Source organism: Anneissia japonica, unplaced genomic scaffold (assembly GCF_011630105.1).
Source record: "Anneissia japonica isolate Jap-2015-1 unplaced genomic scaffold, ASM1163010v1 scaffold287945_len1679841_cov205, whole genome shotgun sequence".
Taxonomy (NCBI): domain Eukaryota; kingdom Metazoa; phylum Echinodermata; class Crinoidea; order Comatulida; family Comatulidae; genus Anneissia; species Anneissia japonica.
Window position 1 is genome coordinate 931,682 of NW_022753015.1, and position 25,668 is coordinate 957,349.

At 32.6% G+C, this 25,668-nt stretch overlaps 2 protein-coding genes across 15 annotated transcripts in view; both read left to right on the top strand.

Annotated features, from left to right (window-relative positions):
• The window catches only part of LOC117122613 (xylulose kinase-like), a 33,630-nt gene extending 19,112 nt beyond the window's left edge, over positions 1-14,518 (top strand). Inside the window, exons 2-16 of one of the 2 annotated variants that reach the window (XM_033268262.1) lie at positions 2,270-2,352; positions 3,542-3,779; positions 4,431-4,559; positions 4,839-4,904; positions 5,243-5,315; positions 5,849-5,967; positions 6,075-6,156; positions 6,783-6,823; positions 6,991-7,106; positions 7,510-7,625; positions 8,408-8,578; positions 9,217-9,363; positions 9,565-9,573; positions 11,105-11,199; positions 11,913-14,518. In XM_033268262.1, coding sequence (XP_033124153.1) covers positions 2,270-2,352; positions 3,542-3,779; positions 4,431-4,559; positions 4,839-4,904; positions 5,243-5,315; positions 5,849-5,967; positions 6,075-6,156; positions 6,783-6,823; positions 6,991-7,106; positions 7,510-7,625; positions 8,408-8,578; positions 9,217-9,363; positions 9,565-9,573; positions 11,105-11,199; positions 11,913-11,966 — 1,539 coding nt within the window. In that variant the 3' untranslated portion in view covers positions 11,967-14,518. The remainder of the gene's footprint in view (positions 1-2,269; positions 2,353-3,541; positions 3,780-4,430; positions 4,560-4,838; positions 4,905-5,242; positions 5,316-5,848; positions 5,968-6,074; positions 6,157-6,782; positions 6,824-6,990; positions 7,107-7,509; positions 7,626-8,407; positions 8,579-9,216; positions 9,364-9,564; positions 9,574-11,104; positions 11,200-11,912) is intronic. The other variant, XM_033268263.1, reaches the window with a different exon arrangement.
• A 148-nt stretch (positions 14,519-14,666) lies between these two features.
• Positions 14,667-25,668, top strand: part of LOC117122611 (echinoderm microtubule-associated protein-like 3) — a 49,936-nt gene continuing 38,934 nt past the window's right edge. For 8 of the 13 annotated variants that reach the window (XM_033268251.1, XM_033268256.1, XM_033268254.1 and 5 more), the window contains exons 1-3: positions 20,652-22,254; positions 23,924-24,011; positions 24,761-25,075. In XM_033268251.1, coding sequence (XP_033124142.1) covers positions 23,966-24,011; positions 24,761-25,075 — 361 coding nt within the window. In that variant the 5' untranslated portion in view covers positions 20,652-22,254; positions 23,924-23,965. The other 5 variants (XM_033268258.1, XM_033268259.1, XM_033268248.1 and 2 more) reach the window with 4 other exon arrangements.

Genomic DNA, 25,668 nt, shown 5'->3' on the forward strand with positions numbered 1-25,668 from the left:
TATATATATACAACACAATGGGCTGACTTACATGTAAAACATTGACTAACACTACGACACTTGCTTATACAATGCAATACGCATCTTCTAACAAGTATCACACAAACAAAATTAAGTGGAACTGAATACTGCTGCTACATCTTCACTATCATAATTCAATTTTATTGGACATTATTCTTTCACCATGAACTCATTTCAATAAAAGTTTAAAACTACATTTTCTCAAAGAGTACATTAATGATTTTCTTTCCTTCATGATTAAACGTAATTATACAGAGATTTAGGCTGTATAAGTGCCAATTAATTGATTGATTGATTGGTTGGTTGCAGGCACAGTAGTTGAATTGGCAGGTGTTCGGATTTACACGACGTAGGTACAAAAGATATGATAAAGTATACCCGTACGACACACTTCGGGAATGTTGGCGCTTTTGAGATAGTTGTATGGTTGAGCGGTAAGCAGGGCAATAAACTGCAGTCTTACCATCACTGCTGACCCGACATCTAGATCATGGTATTGGTAGCCGCTTTTACTTGGATAATGACTCTAAAACGAAGTCCCGGTATACATAAATGACTCACGTGTACCTTAGAATCCAAGAAAATCCTCGAAAAGATTAACTCAGTTTCCATGGTCGGGTATAAATCAGTGGCGAATTCAATGGAGGTGGGGGAGGCATCCCTAAACTTTTGAAAATAATTTTCAAAATGGAGAAAAATAATTTTTAATCAAAATTGTATGCCCATATATAGCCACGATGTACATATATGGTCACGATATGATGTCATAATGACCATATATAGGCATGTTAAATACAATTTAATGGTCTGGACAGGGTTTTAATAAAAGTTCAACAACGGTTAGAATTTATGAAATGTAATTTTAAATGTTCGAACGAACTCATACAACTTTCTACTTCGCAAATGTTTCCATCATGACATGCTGCTGCATGTAGGCTCAAAAACACTCGTTTACAAGAATAAGGTAAAAGAAACACGGGTGGGGAGGGGTAACCCCCTGCATTTTATCGAGTGATGATCTGTGAGTGTAGGATTATTCAAAAAGACTTTCTTTCGGCTAATAAAAACTTGACCGAGAAGTTGAGTCCCAATCAGCCAGTGGTCTTGCTGCAGTTTTACATCATTTTAGTATCATTGCCAACTGCCAGTATATATGCTAGGCCTAAAGTTAAGCTGCTGCGAGAAAGAAGCGCCAAGAGGAATATTAACAAAGTCTTGTTACTTTATTTCAATACGTCATTTACAAGTGCGATACTAAAAATAATTATGCTGGTTATGTTTTTTTAAAGAACACCCAAACTTCTATAAAATCCTTTTCATAGACATAGACATATAACTTTATTTTATATATCCATTTCGCTATAGTTAGATGATAACGAAGAAGAAAATCAAATATCCTTTAAAGCCAAAATGAACTGGAATTCAGAGTAGAATTGCTCTCAGATAATATGCATATAAGAGCGTCGTTAGCCATGAAAGAAATTTAGCTTCAACTGGATCACGTGCAATTCAGGCTTCCAAGAGGTTTCTCAAGACGTTTTCAGTTATTATGGTCTCGTTTGCCGTTTGTGTTCTACCAATTGATGTTCTTACCACTTTAGACATTCTCTTCGATTTAAATTGCAAACACAATTTTTACGTTGACTTCTACGCTATTGCATTCATGTTGTATGTAACATAGGCTGTGATTAATCCGTTAGTGTATGGCTGGCGAATAAGGAGGGTTTCTTACAAGAAAGCCAAAATATAGTATGGATAATAACGAACCAAAATAGTACAAAACTGATTATGCCTGTGCAAAATGTGTAAAACACTTTTATTTGTGAACTTATTATAAAACGTATTGGATTCGTGGACAAACAAACTCTAAGTCTAACTAGTCAAAATATTTCAATTGAACATATACAATATCATGCAATGTCGACGTTTAGTCTGATACCCTACTTGCTTATGTTATTGATTTACTGAAAAAAAACCCATTAATTTCTTTTATTATCTGACTGCATTTGATAAGTGGAGTTATATTAAACATAACCTTTTTTCCATGTTTTGTTCTATTTTTTATACTTTTTATTTTGTGATTTTGATTGCTTAAAAGGTTTAGCTGGTATTAACGTGTTTTAAGTAATCAAACGGTTTTCAATGAAAAAAAAAAAACAGGCTTCAATGGAGCCCAACTGCCTAACGTTAGAAATCCATCAAACTACAAAAAGATCATTGATATTATATTATCATACTATGATTACAGATTAAGGTAGTAGCTATCGATGCAAGTCTGAAAGTGGTTCATGAGTCTGCTGTTCAGTTTGATAAAGATTTACCAGAATTCAGGTAAAATAGACTATATTAATCTTTCAGCTTCAGTTTCTTGCATATAATATTGCATTTTAGAATGCATGTACAATAAAACTTTTAAATTTATAGAAACCCTGGTCACTATGCCTTTTAGGGTCGGTTGCAATTAAAGCACAGTATGGGTGACTAATGAAGTACTGTGTAAATATTATTGAGGATACATTTAGGCCTTCGAAAATAGTAACTCTGTCATGCTTCCTCTACAGCTCGCACTGACCTACAGTACTGTATACAGAGATTTTACTCTTTTTTTTTTTTAATTATTAAACAGTACTCAACACTATGTTTAGATTTGACTCTCATTTGTAGGAATGTGTATGGAGTTTTGACATTCCAATATTAACCTCACTGGGTTACTTTTAGTATTGGTCATTATTTAAAATTAATCTTTAATAAAGATTAACTTTTGGTACAGCAATTGTACATTATAACTTGTGCTTGGTTTTCAAATAAATAAAAAATATTAAAAAATATGTTAAAGATATTTAAAATACTATGTTGAAAATAGTAACTCTGTCATGCTTCCTCTACAGCTCGCACTGACCTACAGTACTGTATACACAGATTTTACTCTTTTTTTTTTTTTTAATTATTAAACAGTACTCTACACTATTTTTAGATTTGACTCTCATTTGTAGGAATGTGTATGGAGTTTTGACATTCCAATATTAACCTCACTGGGTTACTTTTAGTATTGGTCATTATTTAAAATTAATCTTTAATAAAGATTAACTTTTGGTACAGCAATTGTACGTTATAACTTGTGCTTGGTTTTCAAATAAATAAAAAATATTAAAAAATATGTTAAAGATATTTAAAATACTATATTGAAAATAATTTATGAAATACAACTTATATTATGTATCCTCAATTTATGGATAAAAGTGGGACGACCCCACAAAAGAGAGAAAAAAGCTTACTTTTAAAGTGAGTTATTTTAAGAGTGGGTTTCCGCAGCACTTAAAATTTCTCCGATAAATTATCCTAAAATATTATCTAAATACTTTATCCGATCATGCAAAATTATGGACAATAGTGCAGTGTGTTCAGCATAAGAACATTCATTTTGTTGACCTAGTAGGTGACCTTTTTTGCGCTAGATGGGTAGTAGAGGACCTAATAATGTCACAAATTTATCACACTTTTTCACTCATTTTATTTCTAGAACAGAAAGTGGTGTACACATTCATGATGACCAGTTGACCATTACTTCACCCACTATTATGTGGGTCAAGGCTTTGGACCTTTTATTGACCAGGATGAAGGAGTCTGGGTTCAACTTTTCTGCTGTGGTAGCTTTATCAGGAGCTGGACAACAGCATGGCAGCATCTTCTGGAAGGATGGCTCCGAAAAAGTATTAGACAATCTGCAGTCAGATTGTCCATTACAAGTGCAACTGAAGGTAACATAATTCAAGTATTCAATTAATATTTATTTCACAAAGCAAAACAGTACCTCAAGTTATATACAATAAATTTTAAATGAAAATAGATTATTGTGAAAAAAGTGCCCTGCTGTAAGCAAGCTTATTTGAGGGGTCCTGAACATAAGAGTGTGTCTAATAAATAAATCTTGATTCAAATAGATGACAAAAAGAAAAACATAAAATAAAAAGAAAAAGAAAAAGTAAATATATAAATATAAGGCCTACAACACAAAATTATAATGTTTATATAGTATATGCCAAAAATCTAGAAACCAACACATTACAACTTCATGATATTTGCATGTTCTTACTATTGTAAATTATCAATTGTCTCCCTAATGTCAGCTGATGATGGATCACCACGCATAGCAAAATACAATTAGTGTACTGTATTGAAGGAAGCTAATTTAACCAAGTCACCTGGAATTGACTTCTTCCAATATGAGACCCCTGCAGTATGATTGTACATAATGTCTTGACGTGTACATGGATGACAAGCCAACAAATTACTTGCCCCCCACCCAAAAAAAAAATGGAAATTTCATAAATAAATTATAAAACATAGTTGATGAACATCCATGTATTATTTCTGATAACTTATTTATTCTAAAAAATTTTTTTTGTTAGAATTGCTTCAGCATACCTGATTCTCCAATATGGATGGACTCCAGTACCACAGAGCAGTGCCAAAACCTAGAAATGATGATGGGAGGCCCTCAACAACTTACTGATATCACAGGGTCAAGGGCATATGAGGTAGCCTAGCAATGGTTGTCTAATTAATAACAGAAAATCACATTATCACAACAATAGAAAACACAAAATCGCAGAGGTAAAATTAACTCCAATATGGCACAGCGACGTAAAAACCACAGACATATAGTAATCTGCCTTAAGGTGACAATGCAAATATTGTGCCAGTGTATAATTAATTTTTATAGGATTCGAAAATCATCATTGACAGCCATAATGTTAAGATGAAAACAGAATGTACAGTTGTCATTGTTTCTCCTAAACTTAATTTTTGTTTCTCAGAGATTCACTGGTAACCAAATTGCAAAGATTTTCCAAACAAGACCTGCTGACTATGAACGAACAGAGGTTTGCGACATGTTTTCTTTTTTCTTCTCTGTATTATCCAGAAAACATTTCAGGATTCCAGCTTGACAGTAGGAATTCATCATATTATCTTATTTTAGTGACTAACATACCAGTTTATTGTTCGTTTATTGTCTTCAGTGTTGCTGACACCCATTAATTCTCTAAATCCATCTTTAGAAAAAATTTAATACAGAATGCAAAAAATTTCCATGTAATAAATATAAGGAATATGTTATACGCAAAATAAGTGAACTTTCATTTAAAGTTTAGAACATTTTTACATATTATTGTATAAATTTATTATGGTATAATTTGTTTTTGTCTCATTTCTTATGCAGCGTATTTCTCTTGTCAGCAGCTTTGGTGCATCTCTTTTCCGTGGAGCTTATGTGCCCATTGATATCAGTGATGGCAAGTATTCAAACCTCTTTTATCTCATTATTTATCTCATTTCAAACTGGTATGGTTTATACTTTCATTACATATTTTTATACAACTGAAAAGGAAATTTTTGTTTAGAACTTGTATGATACAATTATAACATAATAATTTTGTTGCTGTAGTTGAGCGTTTCATTAACATTATAGTTTTTCTAATTGTTTATATTTATGGTTCAAAACTAATTTGAATACTGTGTTTGTATTTATATTTTCTTATGACTTCTTAAACCTAATATTTGTAGAGGCATTCAAAACTAATTTTATTATGTATGTATAATTTCTTTTGGATAAATGTTTTATTGAAATATTATGTTTGCTTTGCCTGATGTTGTGCATGCCAGAAATGGATTCCTAATCTTGATTTTGAGATTATAGTTACTGTTGTCTAACTGTGCTAATTTAAGGGTCTATGTTTAATGGTGATAGGCTAATTGAATTATTTCAGTAATTACTATTTTTCTGGTTATTTAAAAGGCTTTTTTAAGGTGATTTCTTCCTTCATAGGATCCGGTATGAACCTGATGGATATCCGAACTCACCAATGGTGTCAGCAAGCTTTAGATGCTTGTGCCCCAAACCTGGATAAGAAGCTTGGACATCTTGTTCCATCATATCATAATGCAGTAAGTGATTTTAATTTTTTAAATGTACAATTAGCAATTACTTTACTCTAGGAATAGATTTCCTTTTGTATGTATTATAATTTTTATATTTCTATAATTTGAATTAGGGATCAATTGCCTCATATTTTGTGGATCGCTATGGATTTTCTCCTGAATGTAATGTCATCACATTTACTGGTGACAATCCTGGTAAGTCTCCTTGCTAAAATTTTAAAGTTAATAATTAAGTAATATTTATTGATTTCAATGAAATCATTACAAAGAAGAGATTCTGAGGACAGTCCTCCCTCTAATTAAAGACCACCTCCAATTAAAGACCACTTTTCTGTGGTCCCAAACTATAAATGTCTTAAATCTTTCTTATTCTAATTAGAGACCAAAACTGATAAAGACAATGAAAAACCTGGTCCCAAATGTGGTCTTTAATTGGAGGGATACCTGTAATCTTTATTTCCACACAAAATCAAATCTCAATACATAAAAGTTCAAATTGTGTAAAATACATTTATTCATAATGGCCAACATGGTAGACGATATGATACAATGTTTATAAGTGTGAAAAACGACCACCAAAAACAGGCTACAAGCTTTTGAACTGTAGAAAATGATGAAAATATGATAAACTTGGGAAAGGGAAACAGAGGATAACCCTTTAAGCCCAAAGGGCTTGTGTCAGAAGGGGACCATTGTGTTTACACAAAATCAATTAATCTATGATAGAAGAGTAATGTACTGATACCATTTTATTATTTAATTCTTGGATTTGATCCTTAAAGTAAATGTTAACAAAGAGAAAACATTTCTTTGAATTGCAGCATCTATGGCTGGAATGCGTTTACAAAAAGGTGATGTCGCTGTAAGTACCAACTTTACCATACAACATCTCCATTGTCGTTGCCCTCTTCAATTATGGATTTAATGTCCCATGAATTACTAAAAGATTTACTTAAAAAATTATTGTTTAATCTCCTTCTTCATTTATTCCTTCATTTGATTGAATAAGTATTATGTGTATCCACTCAGGTTAGCCTGGGTACCAGTGACACACTGTTCCTGTGGCTAGAGATGCCTCAACCAGCCCTTGAAGGACACATCTTTGCCAATCCTGTTGATGCCTCAGCTTACATGGCTTTACTCTGGTATGCTGTCAAATTTCTAAAAGTATTTTCTCTTTGTTAGAACAAGCTTAATTTAAACAATTTTTTAGGGTATCGTAAATGCGCTGCGGCACTTATCAAATTTGTTTAGGCCTATGTGCGCCGCTTATTCGAGAGCTGCACTTATAAAATAATATCTGTATGGCGCTTTTTTATTCATTTTAACACTGTATACATTGTATTTAAAACCCTTCGTTTTATTACAGACAGAGTATTAATATACTCTCAATTAAGCGCCACGGAACATGATTGGTGCTGCGCCTATTTGAGAGTGGTGCATATTCAAGCATTTACGGTAACTTTATAAAATGGAATAAATGTGGTCATTCCCTGATTCTTTCAAAAAAAGGACTCCTTAACTTTTATGGGTTTTTTTTATGTTTAGTTTTAAAAATGGTTCCCTAACTCGTGAAAGGATTCGCAATTTAATGGCTGATGGATCATGGGATGTGTTTAGCCACTGTTTGGAGACAACTTATCCTGGTAATGATGGAAATATTGGTAAGTTTTAGTTCTCAAACAGTGGCAGTGCTACAGCAGTCACTCAATAGACTGCATACCTCCACCCTGCGCCTGAATATAGTACCAACAATACACAGTCTGTGTATGATGGGCTAAACTGCAGCATACCCTCAATGAAATAATGAAATCGACCTTCGTATTTGTTGTATCCTTGACTCGAATACATAATACACAATACGGTAATAATCATATCCAAATACTAAGAACTTTATTAGCTTCATTCACACTCAGCTAACTAGGGTTGACTCGACTAACTATTGTTATAAAAAGCACAGCTTATATCCAGCATGCCAGGTGTTCCTAATAATATTTAAATCTGTCCACATCTGTTGTCAACTCCAGAGGGCGCAATATTACAACAGTATTAAGGCACATTATTTGCTTGAGTGTTGTAGCATACCCTCATGAAAATAATGGAATCACCCTTCATATTCAGGCACATTGTTTTCTTGAGTGCTGCCTGAATATGAGGGGTGATTCCATTATTTTCTTTTATGCTCGAGGGTGAACATTTTTGAAATAATTGAATGGTGTCCTCCTTTGATTATTATGTACCATTCCACTAAATTGTATGATGATCTATTCATTAGTTTTTGCGTTTTGCTAACAGACAAAAAGACTTACATACCGACACACAACAGACAGATGCAGTAGCAGTGAATACATAACCTCCTTGGCAGAGGTTAAAATAAGGTTTAATGCATGTATCATGTGAGTGGTATAAATATCACACTGGTTCCATATTTCACCTGTGTTTTCAGGGATTTTCTTTGATGTTCAAGAAATAACACCATCAGCTGTAGGCATACACAGGTGGAATGCCAATGGAGAGAGTGTGTCTTCCTTCACCCCAGGTGCTGAAATAAGAGCTGTGATTGAGGGCCAGTTTCTTGCAAAGAGATTACATGCAGAAAATCTAGGGTACCATATCGGTAAGATAATGTTATCAATGATTATAATCTAGGGTATGACTTTGGTAAGATAATGTATATCTATGATGAAAATCTAGGGTACCATGTCAGTAAGATAATGTTATCAATGATTATAATCTAGGGTATGACTTTGGTAAGATAATGTATATCTATGATGAAAATCTAGGGTACCATGTCAGTAAGATAATGTTATCTATGATTATAATCTAGGGTATGACTTTGGTAAGATAATGTATATCTATGATGAAAATCTAGGGTACCGTTTCAGTAAGATAATGTATATCTATGATGACAATGGTAACAAAAAAAAAATCATGATGACAAGACAATGATTTCCTTGTTCCTTGGGTCATTTAATGATCATGATGACAATAATGAATACACTGGTTGAAGAAAATGATGAGTGTTAAGGATCATAATGACAGTGATGTTTACTATGATGGCAATGAAAATTATAATGATCTGTAGTGACAAAGATGATGATCTTGACAGTGATGATGATCATGATGAAATTTGTGTACAATGAAAATAATGATGATAATAATGACATAAGTAATGAAAATGATGATCATGACCACAATCATGATAAGAAATAAAATCAGGATGATTATGGCAACATTGTCTATTCATCTCCGTAGGTTCTGATTCCAGAGTGTTAGCCACAGGTGGAGCCTCTTGCAATAAATCTATTTTACAAGTTCTGTCTGACATTTTCAATGCACCTGTGTACATACTTGACACTACAAACTCTGCTTGCCTAGGTTCAGCTTACAGAGCCAAACATGGTAGGTTGCTATTTGCTTGTTTAGGCGAAACATTTTTCATACCTTGGTTATCGAACCTGCAGCCTGCCAATAATGATGATTTCGAATGAAAATAAAATTTTGTTTTTGTCATTAACTGTAGCACCTAATAATAATAATAGAAATTTAAAAAAAAAATTAAAGTTTTTCTTTATCATTATTACGCCCACTGCTGCCTTGAAGTCTCCAAAGGTAAGATGTGTATATTTCTTCCTAATTGTATAAATTTAAAGCAGGTAATGCTTTAAGATTAGTAATTAAACCATTTAATTTATGGAGGGTCATATTTGACATACAAGATTTAACATGGAATGGAGCCATTTCAACCCTAAGTATGGTTTACTGACAGCAGTGTAATAACATATATAGGCATATAGACATAAAAAAAAAAAAAAAAAAAAAAAAAAAAAAAAAAAAAAAAAAATATATAATATATATATATAAATTCAAAAAAGAGAAGATAGCCACAAGGTATATAATTAAACTTGGGAGTGTACCCTACAGCGGGGGAGCTGCATGTTCCCCCACTCTTCTTTCTTATTGAGGCCGGGATTATGTATTTTAAATTCTCTCTGCCTCCGTCACTTGTTGCATCATCGGGTTTACTAAGGATTTAGACCTTCATTTCTCCTCTGTGCTCCTCTTTCATGTGCTGATATTACACCGAAGTTTTCCCTTTGTTTACATACTTATTATAGTGTTCATTTACCCTTTCTCCTATGCTGCTAGATGTTTCTCCTCTGTATGTCCCTGCTTCATTTCCACTGCATTCTTCGCATCTTATTTTATTTTATTTTTTAAGGGATTTAACCGTTTCATTACTACACTGTTTACATTCGCCAATAAAATTTTTATTTTTATTTTCTCTTCCGTCTGGATGTTTTTAAACAAATTTTATTTTTATTTTTTCCGTCCTTCTCTGACGATCTTTAAAAAAATAATTTTGTGAATCAAAGTATAAAATAAGTCTTGCCTGTACCAGCAATAGTTTTCCATAATTCTGTTTTATTTTCTCAGGAGTTTCACCAGACTTCTGATTTCATCTAACATTGTTTTATAATAGCAGAATAAGTCTACTGTATTTTATTTATCAAAAGAAAAATATTAAACCTATCAGTTTTCTAGCTTCACCTCCACTGCAATGGAGGTATAATGACTTATCAAAAAATCTTGGTATATATTTCTTTAATAAACATCAGAATTTTGACCCGTTACATTTGAAATGGAGTGAAAGTAACAAATGGAAAACTTGAACATTTTTGCATAGCCTCGTCGCTTGAACATCGGCCTAGCCCAAGACTAGAGAGTCATACAAACGACTTTCTTTTGACTCATTGGTCATCATAGTCAAAAGAAACATTTATTCTACAATTCAGCAATTTAAGTTTGTCCAATAGTTCAAATTGCAGCAAGATTTTTTGGTGACAGTATTTAAGCTGAATGCGTACTGCTAAATCAACAATCCCTTAGCGCTGGATGTGTCGAGTTGCCCAAGCGATAGGCTTAGGCCCCCTAGAAGATCTCTCAAAAAATAAGAATAATAATAATTAATATTTTTTCTTTTTAATGTAACATTTTAATGTTCTCTTGTAATTGTAACTTGCAATTTGGCCATTGGCCACAATTTGTTACAAATGAGGAACGAGTGGTGTGAATAAATGTGAGTTAGTGTTTCCAACACACTAGGTTTTTCTAATTTATTGTGTTGGATTCACTTCCATAGGTTGTGAAGGCGGCGACAAAGTTGCATTCTCTGAAATTGTCAAGTCAGCCCCAGCTTATCAGCTAGCAGCCTCCCCAAGGCTGGAAGCCCATAAGGTGAGAAATAGATAAAAATGGTGATGATAATGAACTTTATGAAAATGAGTATAACAGTATGTTTAAGGTATTGATGATGAGTACTGTATTTATTTTATAGTATTGATGTGGTGTTAAAGAAAATAATGTGATGATGATCTTGATGACCATTATAAATGATCATGGATGTGGTGGTGATCATGGTGATGTTCATGAATAATGTTCATGAATGTGATGATGATCTAGATAATCATCATGTTAAATGATCATTAGCAAGGTACCACTGTATAATCTCTTGTTTAAAAAAAAAATGATAGTGGATGTGATGGTGATCTTAGTGATGATCATGATAAATGATCATGATGATGATCATGATAATTTATCATGATCATCATTAAGATCACCATCACATCCACTATCATTATCATCAACAAGATGGTGGATGTGATGGGGATGTGATGGTGATCTTGATGATGATCATGATAAATCATCATGAATGTGTTGCTGATCTTGCTAATATTTTTGATGATCGTGTGATGGTTACAGTATAATGATCGTGATTATAATGATAATGGATGTGATGATTATTTTGATAAAGATCATGAATGTGATGATGATCTTGATGATGATCATGAAAAAGATGATGGTGAAGGTGATCATAAAATAATACAACAAAAAATGTAAAGAAATGTATTTTCACACTGGTTATATTATTGCTTTTCTTTAAATTTCAGATTTATACCAAAATGCTTGAAAGATATAAAGAGCTTGAGCTGCAAATAGTGTGAAGAAGCTCCCAAGAAAGTAGTTTGGATGCAGAACTTGAAGTAGGCACATTGTGACCAACCACAAAATGATAAATGTTGTATTGAGAGTGAGATATTATGAACCAGAATGTGTAATATGAAATATGAACCTCAGTATAAACAGGATTTTGTCATTTTAATGCTTCAATTCTATTTTATATATATAGTAAATAGTGTCACAAGTATTCTGATAAATACAGGCACATTCCTATGAACGAGCCTCCATTTAGCATGGTCTTGTGCATTTTATTTAGTATAAATACCATTTCTATGCCACCCAAAAAAATCTTCTAACTTTGTTCCAAAGGCTTTTTTTTTTAAATTGCATCTTCATCTGGTAGGAACAAACCATTTTTCCCTTCTAAATTCTATCTTCATAAATTACTTGCAATAGACAATTGCAGAGTATCAATCAAACTTAACTACTCGACCAATCATAACAGGACATTTTGTGGGACCTTAGCAACTACTGTACAAGGGGCGGAGCTTAGCTGAAAGGTCCCTTGCATTTTGATTGGTCTCTGTTGCATCAATTCTCATTTTGTGGTGGAGGTTGCATTTATAGTACACACAAGTATTAAGGTATCTTTCAAAGTCAATTAATTTAAATGGTTTTATTATATATTTTGCTATTCCAAAGCTTCTGATTGTTGAACATGGCTTATTAATCATTCTACTTAATGTTCGTCCACAATTGTTTTTATATTGTATTCTTATCTAGAAATTTGCTCAAGTATTCACAAACATTGATGTTTTGAAAATAGTTTCAACGACATAATCTAAAGTAGAAATATTTCAATGTATGCCAAAATAGATTTATAATTTGTCCTTTATAAAATTACATGCAAGTAGAGTGTAGGCTAAACATATATGCATCACAAAATAACAAATGATAAACTAGTTAATAAATATGAAATGAAATTTTAATTTTAAAGCTTGAGACTGAATACCATTGAAACATTCCGCAAGGTTTGTTTGCAGCTGATCACATGACGTACAGTGGATATAGATGGAGAACTTTGCAATGCGATCAGTGTGAAAGTATAGGGAATAGTAATGTTATGGTTGAGAAAGCACCGTTAACCTCAGAAATAAATGGCAAGGAAAGGCAATACAATTGTTTAAAATAGTGTTACTTATTCTAGTGTTCTTTCTGCTTTTTGTGCTTTGAAATTCAAAAACCTTTGCTAGAAATCGTAGCGTTCAAAATCGCATTTTCCTATTTACCGAGTATCACTGGTGCTGCTGTTTACAATTCATAACTACTAAACGTCATGTGACCAACCTAGCAGTCTATTACATTACATTAGCCTAAACAGTATTTTAAATAGATAAACCTATTACTGTAATTTGCATTTAAAATTATTGTAATTTATTGAAAAATTAATATTAATATAAAAAATTAAGATTAATTGGATTTTTTCTATAATCTGTTTTCAAAGTTTTGTCAACTGCAGATTATAACAACCAAAAAGACCAACTCTTTTACTTAATTAAGAGTTGGAAAATATGAAAAATGAAATAATCATAAAACATAAACAGTACAAAAATATTATTACCATACTGTATTCAGTTAATGATTGTTTATTTCTATTTCCGTTCAATATCTTTTTTTGGTTTATAATATGAATTTGCTGCAGGTTTTGTAGAGCAGTTGATTAATACACTACTGCCATACTGGTTTTCTGTAGTAGTATTATTATTAGTTACTTAAATTGGATTGCCAAATTTTGATCAGTACTTTTCAAAGAACAGTAATAACTCAATGATCAATACACTCTGTTATTAATAAAATATAGATATTTATATTCAATCAACTTACAATACAATGTAATAAATCTTTGTCACAACAGTATAAATACAGCTATGATATATGGTTCATTATGTATACTCAAATTTTTAGGAATAGATAAAAAATATGACTGTTTAACTTAAATTAGTGATTCACAAACTTCATTAAAATCTATATCATCATGTAGAACTTAATAAAAAGAGAATTTTTCAGAAATTGGTTGTTCGATATCAAATCTGAATTACTAATATTCATTCATTCATAATAATGAATTTATTTTGGAATGAAATTTCAATAAATCAAAATATACTATTGTATTATGATTATTTAATAAAGTATGGATTTTTTAAAGTGATAGGAACTTGTAAAAAGTAATTGGAAAATAACAGATTAAAATATAATATATTATAGGTATAGATTGTGAGAAAGAAGACTTCAGTTTAAAAAAAAATAAAAAATATATCAAGCGCTGATTAGGAAAAACTTGTCTTCACCTATAGAGGGCAGCACATAGACTTCATTAATAATAATTATAGAATCTATGTCCTTTTGAAATTACAAGAAAATGGAAAAAGCATTTATAATCTTAATTGCAAGTTAAGATTTTGTAGTAATTGCATGCATAATTCATGTTTGAAGAGGAATTCTGTGACTATGCTAAAGTATGCTTGTATCTTGTATTTTAATACTGATTCAAGTGGCTGAAGAATTAACAATAAAAATGCATTGATTTTTACTAAAATTCAAAAAATTGTTTTTATAATTGACATGTATTTTTTTGTATAATTTGTTTAATTGATGCTAGAAAGTTAGACATTTATAAACATCATTCCCCCTTTTGTAATCTCCCAGTGTATTTTCAGACATTGAAGAATTAGGGGACTAGGCTTCCCTACAGCAGTTGAGGCTGTAGGTATTTTTGTAGTTTTCAGGGGTGGTGATAGTAACCGATGTTCCTGGGCGTAGGCGTGGTCCGGAATTGCTCAAAATCTTTCGGAAATGGTCCGGGGGAAAGGTTCCTGGAAATTGTAAATTTAGAGGTTTCAAAGGTTTATTTAATCGATTTTAGTTTACTAATATGTAAAAATTACATATAATTTATTTTTCTATTCGACGAATTGTTTTTTTTTTCTCTCTGACGAGGAGACTCCAGCGCTCCTTGATGGGGTATCCTCACACCACGACTCCCCACTGGCGCCACCCATGGTAGTTTTTAAAAGCAAGCACCATCATTTCCCCTCTTTGAATCTACCTCTAAGTAACATGCATGTTCCAAAAGATCATTGGTGTATTTAGGAGTATTTATGTGAGAGGGTGCAATGGGCATTTAAGGGAGGGTGTTGGCTGAAGGAATGAATCACAATATAACCCTTTTTTTCTAATTTTCAGACCTTGTAAGTACGAAATTTTTTGATTGATTACCATCCAATTTATGGGTATTTGCAGAAAAATATAGAAACAGTATACTTTATATGTATTTAAGGTTGCGAAAAAAGCTAATTATAAAGTATTGATTTTATTAGTTTTTAGCTCATTGGTTATGGTATATGTATATTTAGTAGATATCTTAATTTTTACTATTGATATATTTTGTTTCCTTCAAAAATTGCCTTCAGTCCTATGTCTTCAGGCATTTTTTTTTTAATGAAATAATGGTTCCTATAATTGCTTAATATATTTTACTGAGTGGGAGTGCTTTTCTCCTGACATAGGAGAAATTTATTTAGTTAGGGACCAGCCCTTCCCATCCTACTGTTTTTGGGGGGTTTTCTTGTGTTTTTGCATTTTTTTTATGAGAATAAGCTTAAACTGCAGTATATCTATTAGATCTCACTAATATAAATGTATATTTACCTCTGTTTTGTTTTCATGATACACTACCAGCAAACTATTGAAATATATTTTACATAATTTTGCTGCTGTTATCAGTTAATAATATTATTACTCCCAACAACTAATTTACAAAACCATGTGACATTTCCTATTACCACCCCTGGTGGTCACAGTCTTCAAGTTTCAGTCAAGGCAGGTGTGTTTCCCATCATGTTTTTAACACCTTTGCTTTCAATTCCTCTCCCCAAAACATGTGCTGGTTTATTTTTCTCCATCATATCTATTTCACTATTAAGTAACTTTAGAAACTGTTTTAGGTTTAATATTTCAATTTTGTGGAAATCATAAACCTAAGAAGCAATCCTTAAAATACAAACACCAGAAAGGTGAGACCACCAGAGACTATTGCCCAGTTTACATGGGCTGCTCTGATCGGGACATTGTTTGAGATCTCAATCACAACCAGTAGACTAAGTTTAAAAGTATTCCACTACAGTCAATAAGATATACTAAATATGGGCATCTGTTTTTGTAAAGGAATTAGTGTGCATCTTCTTTTATAGTCTTGCCGTTTTATCTTTCCTCATCTTCAGGTCACCATATATGTAATGTAAAGTAATGTGGTTGGATTTATAGCACTTTATACCAAAGTCTCAAAGTGCTCGAAGTGTGGACTAACTCGCACAGTTACTTTCTTCTCCCCTAAGGGTCTCTTCATGTCTGGGCTACCCAGAACCAGCTACCTCTCGTCTGTCCACAACACGGGCTCTATGAACCAGTACACTGGGATAACCCCCTACTCGTCTCGAAAGATATACTGGGTTCTTTATAGCGCACACAAGCCATTGTGTACACGTGGCCTACGGTTTTAATAGTCTTTATCCGAGAAGACTTGTTCCACCTCCAGAACCATAGGCAAGCGTGCCATTCGAACCAGTGCCGATATTGCAGCTGTAGGTTGCAGCGCCCTGCCTTAACCACTCGGCCATCCAACTCGCCATATGACGGTTGCCAAGACACTTTATTTTTGTTGACACAGAGCAATCATATTCTCTACAGAAGAAGGGACCAAGTAATGTTGAATGCAAGGATACTCCTGAAAATTTGTCCGACACTCATCTCAATAAGTGAGCATGCATAAAAACATTTGAGATTTGCATGCTCTAATTTTAGAATCGCTATGTCAACTTTTAAACAACCATGTCGATTGAGATCGTGTTGCAATCATCTTCCTTTCCAATCGAATTGAATTAACCATTACTGGAACTGTTTAAAGAGCTCTTCATTTTCAGGATCACACTTGTGTGATCCACTTTGATTGTGATCCAATCTTGATCAGAGTGGCCCATATAAACAGTATGTAGGACTACTCAATATTGTAATCTAAATTGGTAAAAGATTTATTGTATTTCAATCGGCGGTTGGCTGAGAGATATTGTTCCTGCTTCTTGTGGATCTTACTCGGCGAGCGTTGGGTTTTAATTGGAGTGTGATCGCTTGCTTGGCTTCTTAAATAACCCTCACATTAAGTTAAGTAAGTTGTGTGGTGCTGCACTGAGACTGCTGCAGGTTCCCAGCCCAAATTTCCAATTGAATGAGGACCAATAAAGAAGTATTATTATAATTATTATTAAAGTTAAAGATCTGCTATGTAATCTATACTGAAAAAATTATAAGCATTTAAATTAAAATTCCATTGTTTATTTTCTCAAGCATCTTAAATATTTCTTTAAAATGGATTTCAGCGCTATATCAATATATAATATATTTTTATTTGTTTACTAATTAATGAATATTTAAATAAAGCCATATTTATAGTCTTTTTATAGACCCATAAATTGGCTGTCAGCCATTTAAGATTTTTTTGTAAAACATCTGGAAAAAAAAATCATTGAAATTTGATGAGCATGATTTTTTAAATGATCTATTCAAAGGTTTGTTCAATTTTTGGTGGAGTTTCCTCAGTATTCTTGGTTGACAGTATTCTATATATTTAAATTTTTCAAATTTGATAATTGTTCATATTTACAAGAAAAAATTGTAATATCATATATTTCAGCATTTTTCATTTGCAATTTTATGATTACTTGTAATGGAGGTGTCCTCAAGTATAATTCCTCACCCAATAATGTTTAGTATGTGATTAGTAATGCTTCTAAAAATACAATTGTTGATTATATCCTCCTACATTTTTTTTTATCAATCCCTAGCAACGGCCAAAATTATAAAGCTTTCCTTGCTCAACCACTTAATTTACTATTCACATTTTTATATTTGTATATATACCTCTCCATTAGATGTTAATATTTTGCTGTGTTTAATATTGCTTTATTATGTTATGACATTATTACATTAGTATAAATAAACATTGATTATGTATGTGTAAGTATGTACACATGCCACCTACAGAATGTATTGATCACATGACATACTCCATGGCAACTACATAAACGATTGATGTTTTGATCATGTGACACAAAATAGCAACTACATTACTCTTAAGGTATTGATAATGTGACACACCCCATGGAAACTATATTGGCTCTTAATGCATCGATCATGTGACACGCACCATGGCAACTATATTGACACTTAATGCATTTGTCATGTGGCATTCACCATAGCAACTAGATGCTGTGCATTGATCATGTGACATACACCATGGCAACTATTATAATAGAACTATTATAATACACTCTTAATGCATTGGTCATGGGACAATCACCATGGCAACTACAGTATATAGACTTGTATTGCTTAATCCGACACACTCCACTTTAGGCTGCTGTATTCAATAATAAATGCAAAAAACTTATAGTAATTTATTTTTGATCAATAAGTGTATACTCAATCATGATTGTGGAGACCATTAATCATACTAAGTGTCATTACTGAGCGTTCTAATTGGAACCACTCAATTCAGTTTGATGGAATTATTTATGAAGGAATTTCTGTATGATATAAAAATAATTGTTGAAAAAAAAATAAAGTGAATTTTAAGACATTGTATTGTTAAAAAATTTGGTTGTGATAATAACTATAGAGTATTAATACATTTTTATTATTTAATATTTTATATATAAGTTTATATATTTTATTTATATATTCATCTGATTGAATGTCAGATCAAGCAGTAGACACCATATAAATAAGAATATTATTTAATTGACTTTATATCCATTAATTAATTTAGCAATAGTTGCACTATGTTCAAGTAAATAAAACAAAAGTGACTCCAAATAGAGAACTTGCCGTCTGAAAACCAGCGTACTGTCGCTGTAAACTGAGTAATTAGCATAAGAATGTGGCACTATTTTATACTTTAATACAAAGAAGCTGTAATGCTTTTACTCGTAACTATGGCAATAGTAAAAATGTTGATTCCAATTGTCCTATCATTTTATCTTAAAGATTATAATGTCGAGGATATGAATAAGTCACCTGTAATGTTTTGGTAATTGATACTGGTGTTGGCCTGGCAAGCCCCATATAAATTAAGGCCATCTTGACATCTAATTAACACATAATTAATTAATTTAATTACAAATATCCAGTTCACCTATTAAATTTTGCTTTCCAAAAAAATAAGGCCAAATGATACGAATGACTCATTTGTTATCTAAGGATAGCAATTTAGTAATTTGGTTTTATAGGGTTTGTTGAGACCAATGCATTGCAATTATGGCTAAACATTCTGGGGTTAACGATAAAACGAGGCCTAAACACGTACAGACAGCCATTATGCTACTACAATGAGCTCAAGGCAGTAGTCAAGTTCATGGTTACTGTGAACAAACAAAAGACCTAATGCAGTTGGTGATTTTTTTTTTTCATTTCCCCAGGCACTCTTTTTTTTTTTTTTTGCTCTTTATAGTTATGATGATCAGGAAATTTGCAATTTAAACCAAAAGTTATTAGAATAATGTCTTGGGATTATTTATTGTATTCTTATTCCAGATTTATTTTGTGAATTCATAAGTGTATATCTAGAAGGTGTAAATTTGACTGATTGATAGTGTGTTTGTCTGGAACTGGTTTCAATTACAGGGACAATATTAATAATTTCCTTCCCACTTAAAATTCCTACTTTTGTCCTGGTTGTCAAAATCGTAAATTTTGACAGAAACTAGTTTGACTAAACACTGTTTTAGGATCAGTTTAGTCAACAATTGCCAAAATCTGTTTATTCTTACCAGGTCTGTAGCCAGGTTCTTCCAAAGTGGGGGATGGGGATCTGGGAGTGGAGTCCAGGGGGAAGCCCAGGTGGAGCCAACAAAACCCCAGGTGATTTTTCTGTTTTAAGGTTTTTAAAAGCAGTTATGTTTGAGAAAGGTCTGCAGAAAACATTCCATATGAGTCTGGGTGGGTCTGCAGTACATTAGTTAGGTTAGAGGACTCATTCTGGAAATTCGAGGGGAGGGGGGAGTTCGCCAGAAAGAGTGGGTTTTGCAAGAAAAGGGAATTTGCCCGAATCATAACATAACCATCCCCTCCCCAGGCTACGGGGAGGGGGTTTAATTATTCATTTTGAAACAGTTGTTGGGCCCCCTCCCCTGGCTACGGGGAGGGCCTATAATTATTAATTTTGAAACAGTTGTTGAGATATCCACTTGCCATGCTTCCTTCAACCTCCATTTCTCCATCCTTTCTCATTCTTATAAATTTCCAACGTTTTCTTTTACTCTTATTAGGCCTACAAGATGAGTTGATTCTATTTAAAATTACATGAAGAAAAAAAAATATTTAAATTGTAATTGGTAGATGAGATATCTATTATGCTTTTAGGCCTGGGAAGGATTTCCTAGAGGTCAAATTGGGTTATTAAGGGTCATTGAATTGTGTCAGGAATGTACCTCCCAGGAACTACCAGAAAGTGATCTCCACTGGGCTGTAATTGGTTGTCATGGTAACAATAATGGCTAATGCGGAGAGAAATTGTTGATCTCAGTATTCTGATCTAGTCATCCTTTGAAAAGATGATCCTAAATCATGGATAACAAACAATTTATAGTTTCTTCTGCTCATTAGTGGTAAGTATTTATTACTTCTGTAATGTTATACATGTCAACCACACTCATCAAGATATACCGTAGATGGCTGTTGTGATTTCATAGGCCTACTGCTATTACGAGAGTATTACTACTTGAAGTATTTCTTTAAAGTGAAAGTGAATTAGCTTAATGCCTAGTTAACTTTATAAAAATTTATTTCTAAATTCTTGAAGGATTTCCAATAATTGTTTATTGAAGTTTTCATTATAGAACTGTATGGCTACCATATTTTGAGTTTGTATTGACAAAAGTCTCACTTATACTTAAATTGCTATTGCTGTGGCTATATGGGAGGGGGGTTAGTTTTTACCACCCCAGTTTATCTGATGCTAAATTTACAAATAGCCATCCTCATAATATGTTCACAATAGAAAATGGTATCTACAATGTTCTGCTTTGTTCATCGACGTACTTTGTCTTGTTTTGTAGTACAACCTGCATGCTACCTTTTTGCTTGAAGATAGTTCTACCTAATAAATTACATCCTAATTTATAAATTAATGAATATTAGTATTGATATTATATTTTTTAATATACTTATTTAACTTTTCAAGTCTTTGAACAAGGGTGAAACCCAAGTTTTATATTAGAGCATTTTCCAAATATATGGCATTTGGACCATGAAGAAAAGTTTAATCATCCATTGCTTGTATCACTTACTGTTCCGCTTAAATTACCTGCAAAGTTTAGTCACCCATAATCATAAACATTCGTTAACCTTCATCGACAAACCTTGCCTTTCTTGCACAATTTTCATTAAGGTCATGTTTCATGAGACAAAGATAATAACTACCAAATAATTTTGATGAATTTTTTAATAGTTTTTTTTTCTTTATGCGGTCATTAAATTATTATTTGAATATGGGCAATATTCTATATTTATCTACATTGATTGATAATTCTATATTTATCATTAATGAATAATTAATTGTGTCCTCCCATTTGGTGTCTGTTAACAAAATTATTGAATATTTAAAAACAGTTGAAAGAGTATTATAGTATTATTTACTCTTGAGATAATTTGCTTGGAGGGGCACATTTAAATAAAATGACATACTCAATGTGTTTCTGACTTCTATTTTTTTTTTATATACTTGTAGTCAATCAATTAAAATGTCTTCTTTTTGAAATATTTAATTATTTTTATCCATTTATTTAAAAAATAATAATATTTTATCAGAGTGATTGCTAAAAAATATTAATATAAAATGGAAATAGTATGTTGGTGTAATCTTTCATATTATCCCTTAAGGGCTCGGATGAAATTCTCAATTGATGCAGTTATATCCACGTCTCATTGTTCCCATAATGCAAGAAGTATTGGTTTTCCAACATCTCTATTTACCCTCTTATTGGTTTCATTGATTCCACTTCGGTCACGCTCCGTTGACCTGTAAATATTAATCACATATCCTCCATGGTATTGTCACAGACACAATTTGTCTACAAGCGAAGGCTGAAGTGTGTGTATGTGTGTTCATGCTTACTTCTAATCTTGGAAATACAGTTCAAGAATTTTCTGGATGGCGTGTGGCTTTACCATGACAACGAGAAGCTAACAATCTTAGAAGTCAACTTGAAAATCTGTTAACAGGTAAAGAACAACAAAATATAAATGATTGTTTTCATTGCGATAAAATTAATTTCAACTGTTTATGGATTACATTTGATATTAGTTATTAACAATCATGCACTATAAAATTAAAATTAAAATCATTTTCTGGTAATGGTCTTTCAAGGAACAGGAAATTTCAAGAAACAAAAATTTTCAAGGAGACGATACATACCTTATACTTAAAACAAAAATAACAAGTTCAACAGTAGGTTTGATTAGACATTTTATTACTATTGAACCTCTTGTTTTTGTTTTAATCTGCTCTGGTGTAATTTCCATTGAGCTCTCTGCTGTTCAGGAATTTGCACACGTTCAACAGTTTTATACTTTACGTTTGTATATTTATTGATTATTATTTAATTAATGTTGTAATTACCAATATAGGGTGTTCTAGTTAACAAGGTTTCCTTGGTGTCTCATGATACATTTCAATAATAATAGATCAACCATAATTTATGCACCTCCCCTATAGTATAGAAATAAATTACTGTGTTTGAATTAATAGGGATGAGGACTTTAGGTTTAAAAATATTGACAGTCTAAAAATGTATTATTATTGTGAATATAAAACACGGTCAAGTATATTTCAAGTGCCTGAAAAAGAGCTAAAAATTTTAAGAGTTACGTTTATCAGGAAATTAATAAAATAAATTGTATATTAATATTAGCACTTGCTTCTTGGCATTATTCTATGAATAAATTTAGAATATTGTACGCTATTCCCCCACCCCTTGTATATTAGGACCAAGAGTCCTCTTCCTAGCAAACTGGGAAAATAATTTGAGGTTTCCTCATAAAAGGTTTAACAGCTGCACTCAAGCAAGATTTAAAGTCAGTTTTTGTTTTTCAATTAAAATTACAAACAGATGATAAAACTATTAAAAATAACAAGCACAAATTGAGAAAGCAGACAGCGCTCCTCCAAGGGCTTCAGTCCCTTCACCAACCTCCTCCGGTTTCAATCCCTCAAAATTGAATTACTAAATAATTAGTTACATTACTCAAATCTCAAGTTTTCTTTGATATATTTATTGTTTGTAAATAATTTATCAGAAAAATGAATATTTGTTACCATAGTAACAATCTCCATTTGGTCAAGACTCACAGTGGTAGTTCCAAAGGTCGGGATTTCCAAATTAATTGCAAATTAAGAAATGCAGTTAAATTGCTTTTACTTTATCCTTGCCGAATATGAATGATATGTAAACATTAGAACTAAAATTTCAGATGATTTATACTAAATCGAGGAATGATGTTCCTTATAAACGGAGTATATGTCTTAGAACAGGATCATTTCTGAGGAAGTGGAGTTCGGAGTATACAATACAAAAATTTGTTTGAGCTTTTATTTTGTAATACAATATTTGAGATATAGAGTATTATCTTAAACATGTCGCAACCTGAAAGAAACAAGGCAAGTTAGTAGTATAGAATTAGAAGATTATTATTATATTTAATTTATGAGGCTGTCAAAGTGGTTTCATTGGAAGTCGTTGCTCTGAATATCGGACATATTGAATGATGCACGTACTATGTCCTATAAAAAAAATCCTCATCACCACCATATTGAATATATTGATTAGGTGTTAAAATTAGTATTTTCAAATAATATGTAAGCCTTTATTTTGTAGTTTCTGCTTCTTTTCAGGTATGGGAATTGGATAATATAGATCCAGTGGTTGTAAGGAAAATGGAAGCAACAACAAGGCGTGTTCCCTCCTCCACTAACCTTCTAAGTATGTTGAAATTTATCTCAGTTTGGCTTTTTAGCAATACACGGTGTTGATAAACGGAAAATGATTTTCACGTTCTTCATACTGACTTATAGACAGCGGCGGCTCCAGTGGTGGGGGGGAGGGGCTAAAGCCGGACCGGACAGGTCAAGCCCCCCCCCCCCCCCCCGACAGAGCTCGTCAGGCAGTTAGACTAAAAAATACAGTATATAAAAATAGGCCCATGCCAAGGCAACACATGTCTGTCACAATCAGAGAGTGTCATTTCTGGCCATCCAGAAAATCTCATTTGGGAGGGGGAACACCCTCTCAAACCCTTCTCCCAGCTCTGGCCTCTGAGCCCAAGTCCCCCTGTCGGACAGCTCAGCTCCCCCAGAAAATATATCTTAGAGACGTCACTGCTTATAGCCATGTACTCACTGCATCTTTGCTCTGTTCGATTAATGCAATATTATCTGCTGATTGTTGATGGGCGTTAATGAATGAAATAAAATAAAGTTAAAATAAAGTTGTGTATCTAAGGGAAGAGTTAGAAGGACAATTCCCTGGAAAATGTTTGCACAACCTGACACCCCCTTAGAAATTTGCTAAGTATAAGAATTACTCTCAATTGATTAAAATCACCTCAAAGAGAGGAGTTGAATAAACTCACTGAAGTTGCTTGTTTTCCAATTCCAGTGTCCTGGGTTCAATTCCTTGATCATTGAAAATAGAATTATTTTAAAATTTATATCAATTTTTATTTTGTTCAGAATCAAGACCAAGTGGTATTCTGGAGGTTCATACCATGACACCATTGGAACAAGAAGAAGAATTAAGAGAAGCAATGAAGTTACCCCTTGCATCAATCAGCCGCCAGCGTCTCCGTGCAATGCAAATTAACTTTCGACGGTGTAGTTCTGTTGATGATTGTATTTCAAGCAAAGAGCTAATGAACGTGTTTAATGAACACAATCTAGGAATTCCAAATCGAACATTTAAAATGCTGACTACTAGATTCAATGAAGGAGTAGGAGTCAATCATGAACGTCTCTGGAAGTTTTTAGTAGAAGCTCAGTCCAAAACAGGTAAAATATATTGCAATTATATAAAAGTGAGAGCAGCATAGCAAAGTTGGCTAAAACTGGTGGTAGCCACTGTGTGTGTGCTGAACTGTGGAGGTCTCTTGGTGCCTAGCTTAATTCAAATTGCTGCTCTCTTGCTGTTTAACTGGAGTGCTGAAATGCAAGTCTTGAACGTGCACTGTCTTTTGGATGAGATGTTTAAGCTGTTGGTCCTGTTTACAATATGGCCCTTGTGCACGTTAAAGATTGGGATTGTTTCCCAGCGTACTGCCCAATCACCACCAGAAGGACCCTACTGGAAATAAGTCTTCATCAAAATTTCGTGGGTTATCCTGGGTGTTTACATCAAATAAATCTAGGAATCTTATAGTTTTCATGATTGTATATTATGATTGTTGATTAATGTTTCCAGTTTTAAAAAAGGAAATATATAGTAGAATCAACTATTCTAGGTTTTTTAAATTTTAAATATATAAATTCATATTCAATCGGTGTTGTTGATGTGGATCCACGTATGTCTCATCGTAGGAATAAATCAGTAGGTAGACGCAGACAAAATAAACTGCTACGATACTTTGACTTGTAGGAGACATAGA